Raw genomic sequence first — 23,877 nt, 5'->3', positions numbered from 1 at the left:
TTTCTGTCAGCTCCTGAAATGTGCCTTCATTCTTTGGTGAGGTAGGCTGAACAAGAAAGTAATGCTGGAAGACCATATCTTCAAAGGAGCCATGCCTCAGGGTTCCAGATGAAAGGACTCCTTTGTGAGGGAAATGAAGGAAGGAAACAAGGGACTCTGGTTGAACCATAGGCCCAACGATGACCTGAAGTAAGGGGAATGCTTTAAAATTAGATTCCAGGCTGGGCTTTCTGAGGAAGACTCCTGGGGAGGGGGGCCCCCTGAGATGGAGGGCTCCATGTGGAAGCCCAGGGGCAGGAAGAAGATGCAGTGTGTGGGTTTTTGATAGAGACTGGAGAATCTTCTTTGGGCATGAAAAGATCATGGTGCTGAGTAGCATACCTTTAACCTAATAAAGAAAGACCTTTCAGAGGATGTTATAAAATTTCCACATGTTTTTGTTTATACACACAATCATTCTAGTCTCCCTCTGTAACCCCAGCTGGTGACAAATGGTACTGTTGATTAAGGATTCACAAAGTGCAGCATTTGGTACCAAGTGCCCTCCCTCTGTTACCTGTAATCCTCACATTCCTGCGATGGGGTGGGTACCGTGTTCATCCCCATGCTGAGGACTGTACAGGTGAGGAAATTGCCTTGGTAAGTGGCAGGCCTCAGGGAAGTGCTGACCTTGGCAGACGTCAGATATTTTCTGTTGAAAAATAACGTGGCGTGCTATTCTGGGCAGGGATGCGGGGCTGCTGGCCCCTGCGCTGGAGGGAGTCTTGACGTGATGTTACCTCATTAAGGAAGCAGTTCGCAAGAGGTTACATACCCTTTAACTCCTGTACTTGTACATCTGTAACATAGCTTTAAAAGCTTTTAGTGATAATCTTCCAAATTAGGGGTCACTTTATGACAGTTACACTTTATTTCTCATTTTATTGTCCTTTGGTTGGTTGCCTGTTTTCTGCCTACCTACGTCTGGTTTTCTCCTCTTCTCTGTGTCCGAGATGTCTTCTTACTCACTTCTCTTTTCTATCACTCTTGTTTTCTTATTTATTCATCTGTCTCCTTTACTTTTCTTCTCACCCTCCCACCACTGCCCCATAACTTAGTATCCCTGAAACGCCCATGGGAAAGAATTCGTATGTTCTTCTTGTTAATCGAATAGAAGGACGTTTCATACTTTGATTTAAAAGTTGTTGATGATTTTAATACTTCTCGCTTTAAAATACAATACGCTAGGTAGATTTTTCCTTCATTAGAACCATAAAAATATTCTGATTCTCTCCTGGATAGTTATCTTTGGTGGGGGTGAGTGGATCACAATTCTGTTAACTATTCCTATCGAAGAGTTTTTACTTGGTCTGCTGTCTTTCTTGGTTATTTATTACTCAGTTTAAGGTAGAGATCATTAAAGAGACAGTGTTTTCTATCTGTGGTGTCAGGGGAAAGCCTTGTCATTCCCCAAACATCAAATGAAACAATGCTTAGGAAGCAAGAACTTCTCAGGAGAAACCAGACAATTGCCAAGGGTATCACCTGCACCTCATTTTGGTGTTTGTAATTGAACAATGACAACAAAGGTACATGTAGGTGCCACAGAATAAGGCTTTTAATTTGAGTCAGAGAATGGGGCCAAGAGCTGTTATTGACAACATTACATAAATACTCCTGCAACGAATAATAATTCTGTCCTCAAATTATTTCTTTACATCCTTCCTGGCAAGTGATCACCATAGATTAGTTGGTTAATAATGAAGATAATAGTGCCTTGTATTTGCACACAATGCTTTTCACTTGTCAACATGCTCTCACTCTTAAGTTATCTCATTTGGCATTTGGACATCTCACATGTCCTAAAAGGAGTGGGTCCTGGAACGAAGATCTTTCCTTAGAGTGTGGAAGCTGGAGATCAGAGAGGTAATGTCAGTTGCCTGACAACATACGGCAAACCAGTAGCGACAGTTGACCTAATCCTGGTCTCCAGATTCCTGAGCCAGGTTTTTTGTTTTTGTTTTTGTTTCTGTTTTTTCTCCCTGAATACATATGGCTGGAAGGAGACATCACACGAGCTGTTGTGCTGAAGCCAGAGAACGGGGAACTTGGCAGAGTGATCTCTCCAGCTTGGTGGCCCTCACCGTAGCAAGAGACAGTTCTTCTTTTTCTCCCTGAAGACTCAAGGCAAAGGCAAATGTCTTATTAAACGTTTTGTAGCTAACTTAGTGCCCCCAGACCTCAGGGGCCTATGAGAGGAGGGTGGGGTCGTGGGGAGGTGCAAACACGTGGTCTGCAGAAGAGCATTGGCTTTACCACCTCGCGGAGCCTCACCGAGGTTCCTGCGAACCCTCCTGTTGGAGGGGGAGGCAATGCGCTTTATTGTCATGGCTCATTGGCTTCTGGGACCCCTGGGGCTGCGGCGACCAGTGTCGCCTCAGGTGGATGAGGACAGAGTATGTTCAGAACTATGGCTTCTTGGGCGCCTGGGTGGCTCAGTGGGTTAAGCCGCTGCCTTCGGCTCAGGTCATGATCTCAGAGTCCTGGGATCGAGTCCCGCATCGGGCTCTCTGCTCAGCAGGGAGCCTGCTTCCATCTCTCTCTCTCTCTCTCTCTGCCTGCCTCTCCATCTACTTGTGATCTCTCTCTATCAAATAAATAAATAAAATCTTTAAAAAAAAATAACTATGGCTTCTTTTCTCGGACTTCAAGCAATTTAAACACAGAATTTTTTCAACTTAGCAAAATAAATAAAAGCTTCTCTGCCTTTTGTACTCTAGGATTGACAGCTCATCTGCTTCAGGCACTAGAAAGGGCAAACGCTCGTTTAAAGAAAATATTGTATGCCATCAGTGGCTTTCCATGCTTATTGAGAACTCACCATGAGCCAGGCAGGGGCTGAAATACGTAGTGGGCCTCCTTTAACCCTCCCGCCCAGACTGCAAGGCAGACACTGTTCAGATTGCTGTTTTATGCCAGGTTCAGAGTGGTTGAGTAACTTGCTGATGGTTGCACAGCCACTAAATGGGCTGATGTATGGCCTCTGCTCCCCAGATCTCTAGTCAGGGAGATCTTTAAAAGCAGTTGCTTTCATACTTGGAAAGCCCCAAAGCTCTGTGTAAACCGACAAAAACCTAGCTGCTTTGACGACAGGGTTAGGGTTAGGGGAGGGTAGGCTGGAGTGTCACCTGTGCCCCCTTCTCTGGAAGACCAGGCAGGCCCCATCTCAGGCGATGCTTCCCTCCTGAACAATCAGGAGTTCGTACCCTCCAGGCAGGAAGACCAGCAGCTGCGGCTTCTTGGCCTACCTCTTTTTCCACAGACAGGAATCGCAGAGGGACCATCCTTGTCCCTGGAAGTGGAACAGGAGGCAGGCCTCCTTCATGAGACTGCAGGTGAGACTGCTAGAGATTTGGGTCCTTCCTGGAAAGCCTCTTGCTGGGGAGAAGGCGCAGGTGGGAGTGGGCCAAAGTAGAAAATGCCGTCATCATTTGACTTCCTGGGACTTCCAAGGCAAGCTGGTTCTGCCCCAAGATGGGCCAAGGAGGCTGTCCTGCAGTGACTTGTGGACAGACCTGCCTTAGGTCCTGCTTCTTGCCCATCTCCCCCTTCTGTTCCATGCTCTGAGCAGGCTCTGGGCAGGCCTGAGGGCCTGTGGGCTGGGCCAGCCCCCTCTCCTCTTCATCTCACTGCCTAAAAGAACTTACTGGCATTTCCAATCTAAATGTTCCAACTCCTCATTTGAAAAGTGAAGCAGTTCATGTCTGGCATTTTTTTTTTTTGAATTAACTTTAAAAAAAAAAGCTTATGCAGCAGTTGATAAAATAATTATTTTGAAATTGGCCATTTATCTTCTAGAAAAAAAAAATGTTTCTGTTTCTTTTGTTATTGGGAAGGGCTTCCTCTGCCCTCAGGGTGACCTTCCCAATAATGCCTCGAAGTGACCATCCTTCATCATTTCTGTTTATCTGAACCATCGAAGGCCCTCAGTGACTCTTAGGATAAAAATGCAGGTGCCGTCAAATTGCAGGGTTCCCTCCATGTGTTTCATTGCTTCATTTGTGTTCCCCCCCTTCCTCCCCAGGACTGACTGTCCCAGCTATGGGGAGAAAGTGAACCTGGTGGCTTTGGTGGTGGAGAAGGTCTCCACAGCCCACCCTTTACCTGAAACCTCCTAGACACTGTTGGCAGACACCCAGCTGCCTGATTCTTCTGGAAGGGGATGTTGCTCATATGCAAGTGTGGCCATCAGGGTGGTCACAGTCCCCCACATGTCATTTCCCTTATCCTGGTCTCTTGGTCGTGCCAGCAGCAGGTGTGTCTAGGACATACAAGGACCAGGAGCACCCCCGGGCTGGGCACGTGGTATCTGGGGAACACTGTGGATGTAGTGGGCAGTGAGTCTTGTTTTTGGACATTGGCTCAATCCGCGAACACAGGATTGGCTGCAGGTCGGGTTCTTGGGAAGCAGACTCTGAGGCAGAGTGGAGTGTGTGCCGGATGTTTACTACGCGTGTCCGAGGGACCGCTGCCCGTGCGAGGAGTGGAAAGAGGCAGCGTTGCGGGGGAGCTGCAGTGGGGGCCTGTGGCCTCGGCCAACCCCGTGGAGACAGCTGGAACCGAGATGGTCTGCCAGCATTGTCCTGAGAGGGTCAGACATGGGCCTCTGTTCCCCAGCCCCAGGCTGGGAGTGGGTTGTACCCCCAAAGGGCATGCTTGGGCCAGGCAGTTCTTTGTGGCTGAGCATGCCTTAAAGAGGCAGCCCTGCCAGCAGGCCGCTCCTGGAAGTGGGTGGGGGTGGTTTGTGTTCACCATGGTTGTCTCATGGTGAAGGCACTATGTCAGGGCACTGCAGATGGAGTCCAAAGGCATGCTCACTGTCTATAAAATGCTTGCAGCCTGGTGGCTCAGATGGGAATGTGATGGGTGCAGGTGTGGAGGTCTGAGAGCCCCCGGCACATACCTGCTCCCCCACGGCCTCAGTGCTCCCCTGGGCACCGCTAGGCCCCGTGTGCCAGCACCTTGCTTGCTGCTGCAAAAGGCAGGGCTCTGATATGTTGAGGACCTCACACCAGGATCCAAGTTCAGGTCCAACTCTGAAGGCTGTGTGCTTCTCTGTATACAGAATTGCCCCTGAGCTGGGAGCCGGGGCCCACAGGAGCCACAGGACCGTGGGAGATCAGTGCCCTCTACCAGCCTGCCCTCGCCTCGGCTCACCTCCCTGCCTTTGTTCCTGCCATTTCTGCCCACGATGCTGTTTCTCAATCTTCCATGAAGATTCTCCCCTGCTCCAGCCTAAGTGGCTTCCTCCTCGCCTTGATGCGTCTCTGCTGGCCATGGTTACGTTCTCTGGTCGCTGCCCTGGAAGGGAGACTGCACTCTTCCAAAGGGCAGGGATGTTGTATATGTGCTGACTTAGGCCTTTTGTGAGATTTCTGGTCTTGGGGTCTAGGAATTTTGGCGTGGGCAGCTTCCTTCCCCCAGCAGAGGCACTCTAGCTCCCTTTCTGGGAATTGGGGTGTTGTGAAACGCCAGCAGCCGCTCAGCCCTAGGGGTCATGGGAAAAGCCACTGTCTTGCCCAGCAGAAGCCCAGCTGATAAGAATTCTCACATCTGTGCCTTTTTGAGGGGTCTGTACCTGCCCTACCTTACGTTCCTATGAGAGAAGGTGCAGGGCAGACCAGGGCATCAGCAAGTCTAGAGGACTCTGATGATCCCCATGCTTGCTGACAGGGGAGGCTGGCATGGAAACCATCTGAAAGCAACTTGGGATAAAACCCAAAGTTTCCAAGGTCTTGACATCCAGCCCCTATGACCTACCACTTAACCCAATGGCCAAGGTATGTGTTAAGAGGGAGAAATGTGTAAATGTTTGGAAAGCAGTGGGTTGGGAGCTGTAAATGGTCCTGGCGTGTTTATGAGAAATGAGCAGGGCAGAAAAGAAACCCCAATAGCTTCCCCCCCACCTTGGGTAGAATTACCAAACTGATGGATGGAGGGAATGTTCTGGTTGTTAAATATTTGGGCCTCAGGAGTCTTTTGATGTAGCTCTGCATGACAACTGCTTGCAAAGTGAGCTCAGACCAGCCTAGATTAGCTAAGGGCCATGTGCTGGGAAAGAGAGGCTAGTGGTTGGAGGAGATTCCCTCCATGATTATTAACTGTCCAAGAGCTCAGGACTCTGGTTTGTCTCTGCTCATTCGCTCCCACATGTGGTACTCAAGGTCTGGGGGAGGATGGAGGAGCATCGGGTCAAGGAAGCTTATCATGATTCTCAATCAGATGCATGGAGACCAATCAGTCTCTCTCTGCATTCCCATCTGCCACCATCCGCCTTCCCCATGGCCTTCTCCGCAGCCCGCTACAGCTCTCCCTGGTCACTGGGCATGTCCCCTTCCTCCTGCCCCCGTCCTTTCTGCCACCCACAGTTCTTTCAGCCAAGGATGCTCACAGGAGCTCTCTCTAAATAGCTTTGCTTAAACTTAACGTCATGGACAAGCTCAAAATGGCATCTCTTGCATCAAGTCTTCTTAGACCTCACAGCTAGAAGCGATCGCTACCTCTTCTAAATGTCATTTCAGCCGGTTCGACAGATCTAAAGTGAGAGCGGGAGCCATCTTTGTTCTGCATTAACTGGCTGGCTGAGGAGACAGGGGAAGAGACGAATGGAAGGAAACGCGGACAGAGGGATGAATGTAGTGTCTCCTGACAGAGGAAACACGGACAGAGGCATGAATGTAGTGTCTCCTGATTAAAAAACAGTATGCTTCAGCTTGCTTAACCTTCTCTGTCGGTGGGTCTAGTGGCGCCAACACCTACATCATGCTGTGCGAATTAGACAGACTAGCGTGGGATGCCCGGGCCGGAGAAGTGTTAGTAGTTTTTGAAAATAACTCCAGAAGATGTTCAACCCTTTGAGGAAATTATTCTAAGATTCTGGATTAAACTCAAAGATCCCTAGGGCTTATAGTTCACCATCTAGACCTACTTCCTATGTTACTTACAAGGAGCCTGAGCCTGAAAGAGGGACGGAAGAGACTTGCCCACACGGTCGGGGTTAGCGTCAGGCTTGGTGTCAAAGTAGAATTTTCTGAAAGTTAAAAATGTGACTCAGACACAAATAGGCTGTGCACATGTCAAAAATTGCATTTAGTTCCTTGATGAGGGGATCCACAGGATAACAAAGTGGAGTTCCATAGGCACTGGGGAAGGAATGTTGAGATGAAATTTCTAGATTTGACACAGATCTAATTAATGGTTTTCAGGGCAGTAAAATCATCACTTTGGGTTTGTTTTTCTACTGACCAGAAATCATTTATCTTTCTACTGGGCCAAACCCCACATGGGAACATACAGCTTCACAGATTCTGAGCCTTTAAATGAGCCAAACAAAGGTGCCCTTGATATTGAGACATCCCTAGGGAGGGCTGTCAAACCATGCCCTAACTATGACATTGAAAGAACATGCTGCCCTTCTTGTGCTTTAAAGCAGTTTTTTTTTTTTTAAAGATTTTATTGGAAGCAGGCTCCCCGCTGAGCAGAGAGCCCGAAGCGGGGCTCGATCCCAGGACCCTGAGACCACGACCTGAGCCGAAGGCAGAGGCTTAACCCGCTGAGCCACCCAGGTGCCCCCCCTTCTTGTGCTTTAATCCTGAAATCCAAGTCTTCCTACCAAACTCATCGTCTCCCTGCCTCCTTCCACTCTCCCTACACGTGCACGTATGCACAGAGCCCGAGTCCCTGCTTCCATTCCCTCATTGGTGGCATGAGGATCACACCACCTACCTCATGGGCCGAGTGTGCTGACTTATGGCTTGGAGCTGGGAAGGCACATGGAAGGAGGTCACACGGTCCTGGTGCTAAGAGAACTTGACGTCTACAGGAGAGGCAGACTTGCGTAAGTAACTGTGCCACCATCTGGTAATGGCCATGACAGGCAAGAGCAAAGATCTGTGGGAGCTAGGCAGACGGCGTTTTGACAGGAAGAGTAACAGAAGAGACACGAACATTGGATAGGGGATCTCTAAGCCCCACAGAATGGAGACATTCATGGAAAGGGGAAGGGCACAGGGCCAGCTTGGCCAGGTAAGAAGTATAAGCAAAGATGTGGGAATAAAAAGTAAGGTACTTTTCATTAAATACATATTTGCTGAGCTTCTGTCATGTGCCGAGTTCTGTGCTTGGCCCTGGGGCATGTGCAGGGAGTGGAGGAGATGGAGATATTCTTCCATGGAGCAGAAAACAAGCCCTAGTTCTTTTGGAGTGTTTTCAGAAGACTAGGGTCTTAGGTACATTTGGGAGGAGGAAAAGGGGGACCCAGAGGAGTGAAGACAAATGAGGCTGGAGAGGCCAGCCTTTAGCTGAGTGATGATATGAATGATAACTCTTGAACAAACAATTCATCTTTGTCCAGAACCATCTCTATGCAAAGCCTATGGCCGGCCCCCTGGGTGAGCCAGGCAAACAAGAATAAGCACCTGGTGAACTCCTCAAGATGTTAATGGTTTGGCTGGGCAAGAGCTAACAATATGCAGTGGTGGGTATGATAACCGTTTGCTCAGGCTTTGGGTGAAGGAGAGCTCTTTGTGGCGTGGGTGGTCAGGAGGAATTTCTGGAGAGGAGACACTCCATCAAGAGTCAAGTAAACAAAAGAGCCCACAGGCCATTCTAAGCAATGACTGGAATAGCTAGAGGCCTGGAAGTGGGAGATTTTCCTGGGATCCTGGGAGGAGAGTTTGCATAGGGGTAGTGGGGAGGCGGTGGGAGTAACTTGAGTGTCTAGCTGAGAAACCAGAAGTCCATATTGTCCCAGGGCTTGAACGCTCAGATGCTCACAGGGGCTGGGACACTCATGTGATACAGGGAAGGGGCCTTGTTAGGGGGCTTGGTCATCACAGCGAGGGTTCCTAGCTGAGGGAAGCAGTCTTGGAACTCTGGCTAACTGAGACCATTTGGCCAGTTTGTGATATTTCAAGGGAAGTCAGGAACCTACATTTTTTTGAAGTCTGCTAGCTTTTTACAAATTATTAGTTTAAAAAAAAAAAGTAAAGAAAAAAAATCCCTCTAAGGGTCAAGAAACAGACATGTAACTTCTCTGTAGGCAGCGTGGTCACTGAAGGCCCTTCCAGGCTTGGGTGTCACCAGGCAGATGGCAGAGGGAAGATCAGAGTGTTGACCTGGAGAACTGAGCAAGGAGTGGGCAGCATCAGGGTCAGGCCCTTGGGCAGTTATGATCAGAGCCTCACCCAGACCAAGAACCACAGACCTAGAATAGAAGGGTACATAAAGGAAAGGGAGTGAGGTGTTCAGTGCAGGGTTTGGTGGATAGTACAAATCCAGTTTCTTACTTGCTGTCTTTAAAGAAGCCTGGGTGTTGTAAATAATGCTGCAATAAACAGGGGTAACTATATATTTTCAAAGTAGAGTTTTCATATTCTTTGGATAAATACCTAGTAGTGGAATTCCTGGATCATATAGTAATTCTATTTTTAATTTTTTAAGGAACCTCCATACTGTTTTCCACTGTGGCTGCCCCAGTTTACCTTCCTACTGGGAGTGTACAAGGGCCCCTCTTTTCTCCACATCCTTGCCAACACTTGTTGTTTCTTGTGGTTTTGATTTTAGCCATTCTGACAGGTTTAAGGCAATCTCTTATTGTGGTTTTTGGTTTGCATTAACCTGATGGTTAGTGGTATTGGGTCTATTTTCATTATTGACAATTGCCAAGTTATAGAAGCAACCCAAGCGTCCATCAATAAAGGAATGTATAAGGAAGATATGGTGTATTTATACAATGGAATATTAATTACTCAGCCACAAGAAAATGAGATCTCGCCATTTGTAACAGCATGGATAGACTCAGAGGGTATGATGTTACGTGAAATAAGTCAGTCAGAGAAAAGACAAATACCGTATGATGTCACTCATATGTGGAGTTTAAGAAACAAAACAGATGAACAAAGGAAAACAAAAGACCAAAAATCAGACTCTTAAATATATAGAACAAATTGGTGATTTCCAGTGGTGGGTAGGTGTTGAGGGAACTGATGAAATAGTTCAAGGGGATCAGGATCATTGTTGAATCACTGTATTGTATACCTGAAACTGATATAATACTTTATATTAATTATACAGCAATTAAAAAAAAAAAGAAGCCTGGGTGATGCTGTCCTGTATTCATGAGGAAGGCAGGAAATTTAATCCTTAACCCAAGTGAGCATCTTGGAATGGCTCAGGGTCTTCATATGGTGGGCTGTGAAAAGAGCACTGGCCTGGGAGTCAGCAGATCAGGCTTTTAGAGGTCACTGCTGTTTACTGAGTACCCTCTGTGTAAAAGGCACATCGTGCACATTCTCATTAAATTTTCTAATTCTCCACGCTGCTGTGTGAAGTAGAGAACCCGTGACTCCACATGTTGGAGGTCTGCTTGTTTGACAGAGCTGGTCAGTGGCAAGGCTGGTCTTAGAACCCAAGCCAGTCAGATTCCTAAGGCCAGGTTCTTTTCTCTTGGATCCCCCTACTGCTCCGGCCCAGACTGAGTACCTCCTCTAGCTCTGTATCTAAACCATTGTGTGACCTTGGGTAGGTCACTTCCATCTTTGCACAGATGAGTGAGAGAGGAAACCAAGGGCTTGTCTGGTCTGACCTCAGCATGTTGTAGTTCTGTGCTTGAGCCATTTGCATGTTGGAATTTTATGTTTTCAAAGGTCTTTGAATGTTTCACTTTAAACAAAGAGCTAGAAATCAGAGATATGTCATCCTTGGATGGTCAGGGACAGCAGGGCTGAGAATGAACTTGGCAGCCTTGTGGGAAAGGATGCATTCTCATCGTTCTTGGAAGGGCTTTTTGTATGAAAAATAGGCATTCTAGCATAGCTGTCACTGAGGCCCCCAACCTGGAGGCCTAGAATCCAGCTTTTTCTGTTTTCATATCTTTCTGCCCTTCTATTCTCTATGAATGTTCATAATCCCCCCACCCCCAGGACCTGCAGCTTCAAAGAGAAATATTACTGATGCACCGAATCTATTTTTGGCTGACTGGGGTTGGTGCACATCCAAAACGGAAGCATTAAGTTTTATATCCATTTTTATCTATATCTGCCCCTCTCTCCCCCAAATCTATCAAAAGATAACAGAAACAGAACTTTCTTCACACTGCATTCAATTGGTTCATATTTTGGAGGCCAATATGTCAGGCCCCACCTTGCTGTAACTGAGACATGCATTTAACATTTCTAAGGAGCCACAGAGAAAGAGGAAACTTCCATTTGCACTTAGAGATTAGAGGAGGGTTTTTCTCTTGGAGATGTTATATATGGAGCAGTTTTTCTGACTCAGCAGGGTAAGGGGGTGGTTATGAAAGCAGAAGATGTTCCCTTGCCATGAAACAAGTATTTTGGGTCATGAATCTTATTGATCAGACCCTTGCAATTGGACATTTCTCTTATGCACACACATATTTTCTGTCTTGTGCTATTTAAGTATCTTTCAGAGAGGCTTCTGAAGACTAAAAATAGCCAGAAAATGGGCTTCTGGAATCTTGCTCCAGTTCTTGGGTTGGGTGGGGAAAGGCAATCCTTGAGTATGGGGAATGTGTTGGGCTGAGAGAGTTTGGTCAATCCATCTATCAAAATTCCTCCTTTGAAAATTCTCAGTAAGATAACCCCTGTCCTTGGGTTATTATAATGTGCTGTGGGACTGAGAAGCAATGGACCAATGGCCTTAAGCAGACTGACATAATGATCAGGGAGCCAGAGCCATGGGAGTCCAAATTCTCACAAAGACTTTATCTGAGACTAGAGTAGGGCTTCACACGTGGCTGCCATTTAGAATCACCTGAAGGACTTCCAGTGCTTTAGCCCAGCTTCAGAGATTCTTATTCAGTTGGTCTAGGTGGAACCCAGGGATCTAAATTTTAGAAATCTTCCTAAATGACCTCACTGTGACTTCCATGCTAGAGCAGTATGCTTCTGAAACTCTGATGTGCAGGGAAGTTACCCGGAGATGTTAAAATAATGATTCTGAAGACCCGAATAAACAGAAGGACATACCATGTTCATGGACTGAAAGACTCATCTGTAAAGATGTCAGTTCTCTCCAGATTTATTTATAGATTTAATACAATTCCATCAAAATCTAAATAGGGCTTTTTAAGTCAATTTCTAAAATGTATATGGAAAAGCAAAGTAACTAGAAGAGTTAAAATAATTTTGAAAAAAAGTGTATTTGGAGGAATCACACTACCCAATTTTAAGACTTATTATGAAACCATAATAATTAAGACAATGGGGGTATTGGCAAAGGAATAGACACACAGGTCAATGGAACAGAATAGAGAGTCTAGAAATAGACCCACAACATATATGACCAGATTGTTCTTTGACAGAGGTGCAAAGGCAATTCAGTGGAGAAAGGACAGTTTTTTCTACAAATGGAATTGAAATGGGTATTCAAGGGCAAAACAAAAACCAAAAAAACAAAGGAACAAACAAACAAACAAACAAAACCCTTGACCTAAACTTCACACTCATACAAAATTTATTCAAAATGAACCACAGAAATAAAGTAAGACTGTAAAACTTTCAGAAGAAAACATAGGAGGAAAATCTCTGTGACCTTTGGCTAGGCAAAGAATTTTTAAGCATGGCACCAAAAAGATGATCCATGAAAGAAAAATGGGTCAGTTGCACTTCATCAGAAGTTCATCAGAATTAAAAACTTCTGTAAAGTACCTGGGTGGCTCAGTTGGTTAAGCTTCTGACTCTTGATTTTGGCTCAAGTCATTAACTCAGAGTCATGAGATCAAGCCCGGTGTCGGGCTTCCCACTGGGCGTGGAGCCTGCTTCAGACTCTCTCTCTTCCTTTCCCTCTGCTCTTCCCTTCCACTCGCATCTCTCTTCCTCCCTCCAAAATAATAAATAAATAATTAAAAAATGAATTAGAAACTTTTGCACTGTGAAAGACACTATTCAGGAGTGAAAAGATAAGCTACATAATATGAGAAAATGCTTGAAAATCACACGTCACACAAAGCACTTTGTATAGCCAGAATATATAAGGAACTCTCCAAATTCAACAGCAAGAAAACAACCCAACTGAAAAATGGGCAAAAGGCTTGAACAAACAGTTCACCAGTTGTCAGTGCCAACAATCTGCAAAGTGTTTCTTTGGAACTACAGAAGTTAGGAAGGTCCTAAGGGAGATACAGTGAATTTTTCACCTCAGTCCAGTCTGTTAGTGTTTTATTCTTTTCTTCAAGGGCTTGTATATTATTATTATTGTTGTTGTTATTTTAGGTACTGTGCATTTATGTGGGATCCTGGGCAGGGAGTTTTCTTCCCATCTGGTAGGTAATACTGCTGAGACCCTGGGAAGTTGTGGTTATAGAGTGGGTTAGTGAAAAAGCAGAAGGAAGCTGGTTCCTACCCATCAAAGTGCCCATGATCCCCATGAGAGGCATGTCGAGTTTCTAGAGCCATCACAGAGCACAAAACACAGGAATTAGGTTCTCGGGACTCTTCTGAGGAGGATGCTGCCAGCTCACATACCAGGGTGAAGATGGCAGGATAAAATGCTGGGTTGGAGTACAGTAAAAAGCAAGGGAAGGGGAAAGAAGAGGAAACAAAACTATTATGGTCAAGGGTAGGTTTAAATACATAGTGAAGGGTGCATCTTTGTCAAATGGAGGGTCGGTGGGAAACCATACTATCACTTACTTCTAGTTACCTTTTATACCCGCAACCAGAGAAGAGGAGGCAGGAGTGTTGAGTAAGAGGCTTTTTAGAGTCAGAACATCTGGGCTCAGTCTGCTTCAGCTGACACCTACCTTATTGAGAGATCTTGGACAAGTCAATGAAAGCCTTATCTCTGGAAGGTCCTGGGAAAGAGTATCTGGGTTGCTCAAGGCTTGGGAGTGGAAGATGTCTGTGAATAACCCCACAGTGGGTTGTAGTGCCTTTGAGAGAGGCAGCGAGAGGAGCCAGAAGACAATGTGTACCTGTTTCCCGGGCTGGGGTTTGCAGGTGTGAAGTCGTGACGTCTCTTGTCATTTTCTCCAGGCACTCCTACCCTCAGTTGTGCTTTGGTTGATAACCTTAGTTGATTCTTCTACGCAGATGGCTCTTGAACCTCAATTTTCCTGGCAATTACTCCTCGACAGTACCTTCCCGGCTGCATACAACTTCAATTAATCCTCAGTTAAAATGCCGCAGAGACCGAAAGGCTTTTTTCCCTTGTTCCATTTTTTCCTCCTGAGCAGATTGGATTTTGTGCAGCTCCCTTGGAAGAGGAGTCAGTTTGGAAAGCAGGTTCAGATTCTAGCCCAGTTCCTATTTATTTATAGAGCAAGTTATTTCAGCAACTGCTGTCAAGTAAAAACTGTGTTTAATCGGAGGCAGGTAAACATGCCAATTCCATTTCTTGGCCTAAGCCACCCTCTCTCCTGGGGCAGAGGAACAATGTCATGCTGGGTCTGACCCTGGCTGCCAGAGGGTTGGGGACCAACCCAGTTAAGAGATGTCACCCGGTCAGACCTGGGCCCCTGCTTATATTGTCTCTTAGGTCATTTGGTAGAAAAGCAAGAAGTTGTGAGCCAGAGGTTCCAATTCTGGTTTGGCAGCTTGTTGACCCCATGACATGTAAATGTTACTTAGCTTCTTGGAGTCAGGATTTACTCATTTTATTTAATTCTTAAGATATTTTATTTATTTATTTTGAGAGACGGGGAGAGAGAGAGTGTGTGGGTGAGAGCACGTGGCAGTAGGGGAAGGGACAGGGGGACAGGGTCAGAGGGAGAGAGAGAATGTCAACCAGACTCCCTGCCGAACGTGGAGCCCGGCAACGTGGAGCTCAGTCTCATGACCCTGAGATCATGGGCTGAGCCCAGATCAAGAGTTGGATGCTTAACTGGCCGAGCCACCCAGGCGCCCCGGGATTTACTCATTTTAAAATGGCAGTGTTAGTAACTACAAATATAAACGAGCTAATGTAAGTCTCCAGTACCAGGGTTGGTTGCAGTGGTCTCTTACCGCGTGGTTCTTGGAAATTCTTTGCATGAATGAAATTAGACATTGGGGAGTTGAATGAGCAAATGAGCACATTTTCTTCAGCAAAGGTTTGTTGAGAATCTACTCAAAGCATCAGAAATGATGCGAACTGTTGGAGAAAATGAGATATTGTCTCTGGCTTCACAGAGCTTACCTGGTAGGGAAGGAGAGGACAATGAGCGCAGACATGTATAATAATGCATATTAATAAGTTTGTTTTTAAAAGGTCTGGAAGAGAGAAGGGGGAGGGAATAAGTAGCATTGGGGAGTGGTCTGGAGAGTTGTCTTGGAGGAGGCAGCTTTTGGGCTGAGATCAGAATGGGAGGCAGGAATTCACTTAGACACAAAGGAGAAAAAGGCTGTGTCCTGTCCTGAGGCAAGAGAGAGCTGCGAATATTCAAGGAAGGAATAAAAAGGCCAGGGAGCGGGAAGTGTGGTGGTCAAGGACAGGTCTGACTGAAGGAGGCTGGAGAGGAGGCCGTGAGCACCAGGCCTCACAGGCCACAGGAAATATTTTGCATCTTATTTGGGTGCTACTGAAAGCCAGAGAAGGGCTTCGAGCAAGGAATTAATGTAATTCCATTTTTGAGGACCAGATGAGGTTGAATTGAATAAATGGTCATTAAGAATACAGATGCCATTTTGATGGGAAGAGCTTGTGCATTCAGTGCTGAGGGCGGGCATAAAGCAGTGGTGACTGTCGATGATCGTCTTTGGTTCTTCCTGCTTCTGGTCCCTGCTGTGGAGCTGGGGACAGGTGATGGATGCTGTAGTCTCTGGGCTCCCTGGGGTTCTGTCTGTCTGAAGCCACAGACTGTTCCCACGACCCAGACCCATTACGCCTTTGGGTCTGAGAATCTCCCCGAGTGGGCATCCAGGAAATGTCAGCCATGTGGCCTGAACTGGCATTGCAACTTGATGGAATTATACTCTTGATTGGAAGAGAAACAGGGAAGCTATGGAGTCAGCTGGAATAAGCTGGGTTGAGGAAGCTCACCATGTATTTTTCAGAAAAAAAAAAATATTTTATTTTCTTAAGAAACTGAAACTACTCTCAATATTGTAAGTCACTTTGGCAACACAAGGAAGGATTAGAATTGTCTGCTGCTTAGCCTGGCCATCTTGGGGCCCATGGGTACCCACTAGGAGATTGCTCAAGCTAAGCCAGCCATACCTCTGTCTTCCCACTGACAGGAGGACCATGAAAACTTGAGAAGGGGACATAGGCTCCCTTCTCTCAGTCTGATCTGGGGAGTGGCAGGAACCCTTTATAATATTCCTCTTCCATACAAGCAAGCGGCAGGGGGAGAGATTTGCCAGAGACCCATTTGATTGATGCGTGAATTTTTGTAAGTTCACCGTCCAGGGGAGAGTCCTTTCTAACTCCAAAGAGGGGCCATGGCAGAGAAAACTAAGGGAAGCTCAGGCAGATGGACCGCAGCTCCCATGTTCCCCAAGGCTGCAGCTGCCCCATGAGCTGGGTGGCCGACCAGGTCTGAGGTAGGTCGTCAGACAAGGTCCATCCAAAGACATCTCAAATTATGGAGAGTCTGCTATCTTTTGTGCTCTGCCCTTTCCCCATGCCATCCCGTGTAGCCTCTCCAGTGACGCTCCATGTCGTCAGATGAGGCAACTGACGCTCACGGTGGCCTCATAAAGTACCCAACGGCACATGGGCAAGAGGGGGTTGATATAGATGGAATGTTTGTGTCCCTCCCCCCATCCCCATCCGTATGTTGAAACCTAACCCCTAATGTGCAGGTGTTTGGAAGTGGGGCTTCTAAGGAGTGACTGGGTAGTGAGGGCAGAGGCCTCATGGGATTGGTGCCCGTGTAACAGGCCCCAGAGAGCTTCCTCACTGTTCTGCCATGTGAGCACACATGGCGGAGAAGATGGCTGTCTGTGAACCCGGAAGCGGGTCTTCACCAGACACCGAGTCTTCCGGAGCCTCCGTCTCGGTCTTCCCAGCCTACAGAACTATGAGAAGTAAATGTGTGTTGTTTAAGCCATTCCGTGTGTGGTACTCTGTTATTGTTGCCCAAACGGACGAAGTCCCAGTAGAACTGGATTTGAGCGCCACCTTTCTGGCTCTCTCCACATCGTCTCACAGCCTTTCCCTGCTCCTTGCATGCCTGTGCATGTTGGGGAGAGGGTCCGTGACGCCTTTCTCCCAAGCATGTGTCCTGGTGCTAAGTCATTGCCCTTGGTGGAGGGAGGTGCCACGAAGGGTCACTGACTGTGTGTGTGTGTGTGGGGGGGTCCCAGCATTGACGTGTCAGTGGGCCTTCATGTTCTTCCCTGGGAAGCAGCGTCAGCCGGCCCGCCTTGCTGGCCTGCCCTCTGCCAGCCTGCCGGGAGCCTGAGTGAGATAATGGATGTGAAAGGTCTTTGGGGAACGGAGAGCACAAGAGAGAAAGCTGAGGTGCTTATGGGTAGGCAAGATGGCTGGTAGCATGCTGAGAGAGACGGTGGGCCCGGTGTGGCTACGGGTGTGCTCTGCTCCCAGGCAACAGAGAACTGGGCCTCGGTTTGCCTGGGCTGGGTCAGAAACAGTTTCCTGAGGCCACGGCACCAGCCTCTGCTCGCATGGCTGGAGGTGACTGGGCATCCTGTTCCCCGCCTGGCTGTGCGTGGGGGGCCTCTCATCCCTGCTGCTTAGAGTCCAGCGGTAGCAGGGGGCAGCTCTTGGCCCACAAGAACAGGCCCATGCGGGCTGGTCGTGGGCAGTGGTCCCCGGTCCTATCTGGGGACAGAAAGTCCTTCAGGCCCCTCCCGGCTGCAGGCACCTCTCCGGGACCACCAGCACCCCCAGCCCTCGCCTCCTTCTGCTCTTACCCCATCTTCACAGTTGCTCTGCAGTTGCAGTGGGAGGTGTTGGAGCAATCAGGTGGACAGATCCTTCCTATTGCCTGGAATCTTGGAGCTCTCGGCATCTTGTTAGTTCCTGTGCTCTTCTGCTCCGCCTCCTTATTCTTTGTCAAGAGCAGATCTAGGGGCCAGCCACTGTGTTGCTGGGCCAGATGGAACCTCAGGCAAGTGGCCTCCCTGGGAGGAAGGTCTCCTGGCCGGGAGCACACACGGCTTGTGACTTATCTGGGCCTACTTCTGGGTCCCCCTTCTCATTGTTGTCTGCTGGAGCAGAGGGCTTGGATGCAAACTTGGGAAGTCCGGGGCTTGGTCTGAGATATGTCTGACCGTGAGGAGGATGATGATGATGATGCTAATAGTAATAATAGTTAAAATAGCTCTCATTTATCAAAGGCCAATTTATACCTGGAGCCATTCAGACCTGCAAGACAGGTATTAGAGTCACCTGACAGATGTGAAAATTAATGTTCAGAGAGGTTGAGTGACTTTCTGGGAATCAAACTGCTGGAAGGTTACTGAGTTGAGGTTTATGTCCACAGCGTGGTGATTCCAAAGCCCAGCACTGTCCACCGGTTGCCCTGACACATGACTTCATGAACCCTGGGTCACTCCCTCACAAGCGCCCCCAACCAGAGCTGTCAAGGCTCCAGATTATTCTGTCACCCTGGCAGTGAAGAGGTTCAGGCCCCTGACTGCGCTAATATTTTTGTTCCCGAGTTCCTCCCTCCTGCCCTCTGAGTGCCTACTAAGGGCCTGACGCTCTGAAATCACCTGGGCTAGGCTAGGTTCTTTGGAAAGTGCCAGCCAGGAAGGAAATGCAAAGCGGTTTGACTTGGCTTCCTCTGAGTTTCCCTTTGGAGCCCTGAGAAGCTCATCTGAAAAGTGGATGGGAAGATGAAAAAAGCAGACCAAAGAGCTCACATAGGCAGAGGCTGCCCGTCTCCCCAGGTGCTCAGGCACGTATTTATCTTTAGAGTGGCCCGAAGTGGAGGGGGCTCCCTCCCTGGCACCACAGAGGTCAAGGTGGAGTGAGACCCTGCTAGCCTTGACTCTACTTCCCAGAAACCCTCAGAGCACAAAGCAAGGAGCGTTTCCCTACCCCAGATAGAGCCTTGTGCTCCACCAGAGGCCGGCCTCCCCACCCCTGGGAGGGCTGGGAAGCCTAGAGGCTCTCTGTTCCCTGGGCCCACAGAGGGGACAGTTCTTGGAAGCTGTCCTGTCTATCCTCATTGGCTGTCCCGCTTCTTCCTAGGCTCCCTTTCTTTCTCCAAGGCCCACCTGCTCACCCTCTGGGAGGGCTTCTCTGGCTGCCGCAGAATTATGGCTGCAGACCTTATTCTAGAACAGCTTCTGCATTGTAGCCTACCTAAATGCTTTATATATTTTTCTTCCTTTTCTCCAAGATTAGACCACAAGCTCTTTTCAGCCTGGGGTGGTCCCTTCTGTGCATAGTCAGTTCCATGAAATATTTAAAATACTGCTAGCATGATTTACCATATACAGTGAGTTTATACTCTGGGGTGTTTAGATCAGTTCCCTTTCCTTTGTAGTTGATATTATTAATTATTATTATTATTATCGCTTTACTCTGCTTAGTTTTTTTTAAATAGCTTTGCTTCCTGCCGGTTTTCCTATCTTGGCATTTATTTATTCATTCAACGAATAGCCATCGAGTACCTACTATGGGTCAGACACTCTTCTAGGTACTCGGAGTGGAGTAACCAACACATTGTTTATTGGCTTACGTCACTGAAAGGTGTCGGATTAAGGTCCCCGAGGGTGAGGCTCAGCGGTGTTGCCAATGGAGCCGACATCCTGTGGGAACTGCCTTTGTGGGCTGAGTATCTGGAGACCCTTTCCTGGACATGCCTCGGTCTTTCTTGAATGGGTGTTTCCTCTGATAGTGAATGAGGCCACCCAGGCTCACACACACTTGTTCCTGGAGCTGGAGCTACCCTCTAAGGTTTCGTAATGAGAACAGGCTTTTTTTAGGGGAGCAGGTGTGGGGTAGATTCTGGACTCCTACGCGGCTGTCTTCTGATTATTCCCGGAGAGCTGCACCTCTCTGATCTGGTTTGGCTGAGACTGTTTTTGTCACCCCCACAGGGCTGTGTTGTTTGTTCCTAGAGCAGAGAGACATCTGTCATCCTCACTGAGCCTTGACAGATACCACATTCAAATAAGCAGCACCCATTTAAACACACACACACACACACACACACACACACACACAGCAGCTCTGTCGTTGCCACCCTGGCTCAGACATCGTACCCTCATTTCCACATCCTGTGGTGGGCTCTTCCTCCTGCCCGGCGCACCTTTCTGCGCCCTCCTGCCAGCAAACACCCCCACCCTGCGGGTACAAAACCCACCGAATGCGCTATGCACCATGACACCCGGCAGACTGAGCAAGAGGGTTTGAGCTTCCGTGAAGGGAGGTCTCACTGCACACTCCCAGCTTGTAAGCACCTGCTGGACAGTGAGCCTCTCTCAGGCTCTGGGCTGGAGTAGAGTTTGGATAGTCGATCGTGAGCACAGTGGGAAAAGCAGATAGGACATCACCTCCTCTGGGATATGGACGAGTCTTCCTGAGGAAGTGCCACACTTGGCTGCTGTTAGATTCAGGAGTGAGAGCTTGGGGACGTGGGATGGGCACAAACCCACCCTGGGGCTTGCTCCTCGCATCAAGGGGAAACTGAGGATGTTCTACTCATATCATAAGAGAGAGAAGGCTTGAATGAGGACGGCTTCTAGAATGAGACCTACACAGTTGAAGGAAGGCTGGGGGCGGTGGGATGAGAAGGGAGAGCCACGCACGCACAAAGCCTGTATAGTCATGAGAAGGCCTCGTGTCTGTTTTACCAGTATGTAGAACATTTCCTTTTTATAAAATCATCCTAGCTTTTGATACTTTAGCACTCCCTCCCTTTGGGTTCTAGCAATGTAATCCTGAAAAGCTGGTGGACTTGTTTTGGAGAAGACTGGGTTAAGAAGTGTAGGGGTGGTAGGGAATGTCCTCCTTGCAGGCTCCTGCAGGGAGAGGGTGGCCTGGGGGAAAGAGGTTGGGGGTTCAGGTCGCTGAGGCCCATAGAGAAGAGGTGAGGCCAGCAGTGTCCTGGGGGCAACCATTTGTTAAGTCCTAGCCAGTGTCCTGGTGCCCTGTTCCAGATGGGAGGGTAGGAAAGATAACAGCCCATAGATTGCATCCTGCCCTGGTGGTGGGGCTTGGGAAAGTGGGGCAGGAGACTGGTAAGTGTATTTAACCAGATCTGTGATGAACAAGCCAATAAGATAAGTCCCACTCTTTACCATGTATGCTTATAATAGACCACTAGCTGAAAAAGACTAGTTCTGGAAGCTTCCCCTGAAGGACTCCCACTAGTGCAGCCCCAGCTGAGATAGAGGTGTGCAGGTCTGGGTGCTGAAGAGTGGCACAGACAGTGGACAGGGTCTGAGGCCACCAGCTGGGCTGAAGGGAGTCCTGGGTGTGGTTCTCAGCCGACCCTCACTGCTCCTCCTCAAACGTCCCTCTTTGAAAAACGCGTATCTGCTTTTCTGTTGTGCTTGTGCTTAAGTATTTTATTTGGAAAAAGGCATCGAGAACCCAAACATTTTTCTGTGCCCTAAATCTGATCATCCGTAAGCTCCTTCAGACTCTAAGCTGATTTTATGACTTGGAGTTCCGGAGACCTCAGCCCACTTCCCCTCATCTTGCTTTTTATTTTTAAGCTACTCGTTCTTTCTTAAGCTGACATTTGAAATCTTGAGTTGTTCTTTCTGGGTTTTCCCAGATTATATTTGTGACTAATCCTTCTCTGATGTTTTAAGTAATGAAGAAAACCTGAATCCTGCAGTAAAATCGAAGACGTTTGTCATAACTATAGAAGTTTCTGGAATCCATAAAACACCGGTTAAAGAAGGGCTAGCTTTTCCCTTAACTTAAATGATTACATCTCATGGGAAATTTGATTTTTAAAATAAATCCCACATTCCAATAAAGAGGAAAGCTCTGCTAAATAAACAATGCATATGTTTGCTCAAAAAACGGTTCTTTATTCAGCTAGGGAGGAGCCAGGGGAATAGAGGAAGATACAAAATGCTGAATAGGATCTACAAGATCAGACTTAGAAATCAAGGCTGGATTTATCCTCTCTTCTCTTCAGTGGGCTCTACCTAAACAGGACCAAGCAGACCTTCCCTAGATACTCCCCATTCTGGTTCTAAAACCTCCAGAAGATGCTGCCAGAAGGATATGTCCTTGTGTGTCATGGTGCAAAGCCAGAGTCTGTTAACTATGACACGAAGCCTCACCAGGGTAACTGCATGTATCATCCAGGACTTTTTGTAGGCAAGTAAGAGAAATCTGGTTCCAGTTGCTTAATAAGCAAAACAAAACAAAACAAAACAAAAACAAAAACAAAAAAATGTGGGGGCGGGGTTTGATGACTCCAGTAATTGGAAAGCTCAGTGGTTAAGGTTGGCTTCAGAGTTAGCTGAAAACTTAGCTGACTCCGGTCAGTCCACTGAGGTCCTGAGGTCCTTTCTCCCACTCTTTCGCTCATTTCTCCTTCCATCTCATACTTCGTTTCCTTCTGTATGGGTTTTACACCCAGGCAGGTTTCCTTCTGAAATGCATGTCATACTTTTCTTACCCTGAGTTTTCAGTGGAAAAATGACTTCTGTTTTGCATATAGAAGCTCCAGCAGAAGGCTTAGAACCAGCTCTCATTAGAACAGGGTGGTTCACATGCTCGTTCCTGAGCCAGGCTCCACGGGCAGGAAGATGGATCTTATTCTCCTAGTGCGCAAGCTTGGTGGGCACCTGCTCCTGGACTTGGAGGGTAGAGTTGGGGCCCTTCCTGAACCACAAGGACTGAGAGTGAGGGAGTTTTGTTACCAATGGGGCAATAGGTTAGTAGGCAGATAAAGATCAGAGCTATGGTGTGATATGGTTTGGTCATGCTGATCTGAGGGGCCAGACTAGGTGTGAACCCATGTTTGCCAGTTGGTCTTCTTAGATGAGTTCTTCCTCTTTGGGTTTCCTATAATGTACCTCAGTTGTTGGAGGGGTCCTTCTGCCATCTTGCTCCTTGACATTAGAAGGGCATACAGAGAGCCTGATTTACCAACTGGGACCCGCTCTAGAAGGCAAGGCAAGCTCTGTGCCCACACTTCTTCCCCAACTACAGAGTTAAAAAATCACTTTGACCCTTTTGCTTACTATTAATTTTTGGCCATCAGTTAAGAGGTGATAGCTATTGGAAATTAAAACAACAACAACGACAACAACAAAAAACTCTAACTTTACTTATAGAACTGTTTAATTTTTATTAACAGAACAAGTTTTTATTAAATACCTATAGCTATCTTCTACTGGGTACTATGTACCAGGCAGTTGTGTGCTTTATAAGTACTAAGTCATATGTTGACAATAACCCTATGAACTATAGTATTAGTTCTATTTTATAGGGAAGGAAAGAGGGTAGGAGTGTTGCGTGACTTGTCACAGGCAATGTGACCTGGAATATCCTCCACACTTATGTAGTTGTTTTGGGTTTGATGCATACGGGGATGTGTCAGTCCTGTTGTGTGCCCTTGAACAGTATGTCACTGCTTTGTGTTTACAGTTACATAAAAGAATGAGTAATATGTTCAATGGGAATAAAAGATAAAACAGAAGGAAGTGATTAATTTTTTTTGAGTATAGTCTAGGAGGAGGGAAGGGACATTTGAGCTAGGCCTTCGTGAGTGAGTAGGAGTTTCCACGTGGGTACAGTGCAGAGGGAATTTGTGCTTTAACTGAGTGATACATGAGTTTTGTTTGAGGTAGAGTTGTCTGTTTCAGGGGATCTAATACTGCTTTGTACTCTGCCTTCTCATTTTACTGGATGGCCAAAGGGACTTGATTGTGTTGTTCAGATGCTTTCATTTGCAAAGAATAGAACCCCCAACACAAGCTGGTTCAAACAATGAGGGGGATTTATTGT

General features: G+C 47.4%; 1 protein-coding gene across 24 annotated transcripts in view; it reads left to right on the top strand.

Moving 5' to 3' along the window:
- KCNMA1 (potassium calcium-activated channel subfamily M alpha 1) overlaps nucleotides 1–23,877 on the top strand; it is a 730,059-nt gene that overhangs the window by 238,109 nt on the left and 468,073 nt on the right. Inside the window, exon 3 of one of the 24 annotated variants that reach the window (XM_044239909.1) lies at nucleotides 2,043–2,091. The exons of the other annotated variants lie outside the window; for them this stretch is intronic. Within the exon in view, the coding sequence (XP_044095844.1) occupies nucleotides 2,043–2,069 (27 nt within the window). The 3' untranslated portion in view covers nucleotides 2,070–2,091. Of the gene's footprint in view, nucleotides 1–2,042; nucleotides 2,092–23,877 lie in introns of those variants that run through there. 24 annotated transcript variants of the gene reach the window in all.

Source organism: Neovison vison, chromosome 2 (assembly GCF_020171115.1).
Source record: "Neovison vison isolate M4711 chromosome 2, ASM_NN_V1, whole genome shotgun sequence".
NCBI classification, from domain to species: domain Eukaryota; kingdom Metazoa; phylum Chordata; class Mammalia; order Carnivora; family Mustelidae; genus Neogale; species Neogale vison.
The sequence above is the reverse complement of the archived record's forward strand: the minus strand, read 5'-3'. Positions and strand labels throughout refer to the sequence as shown.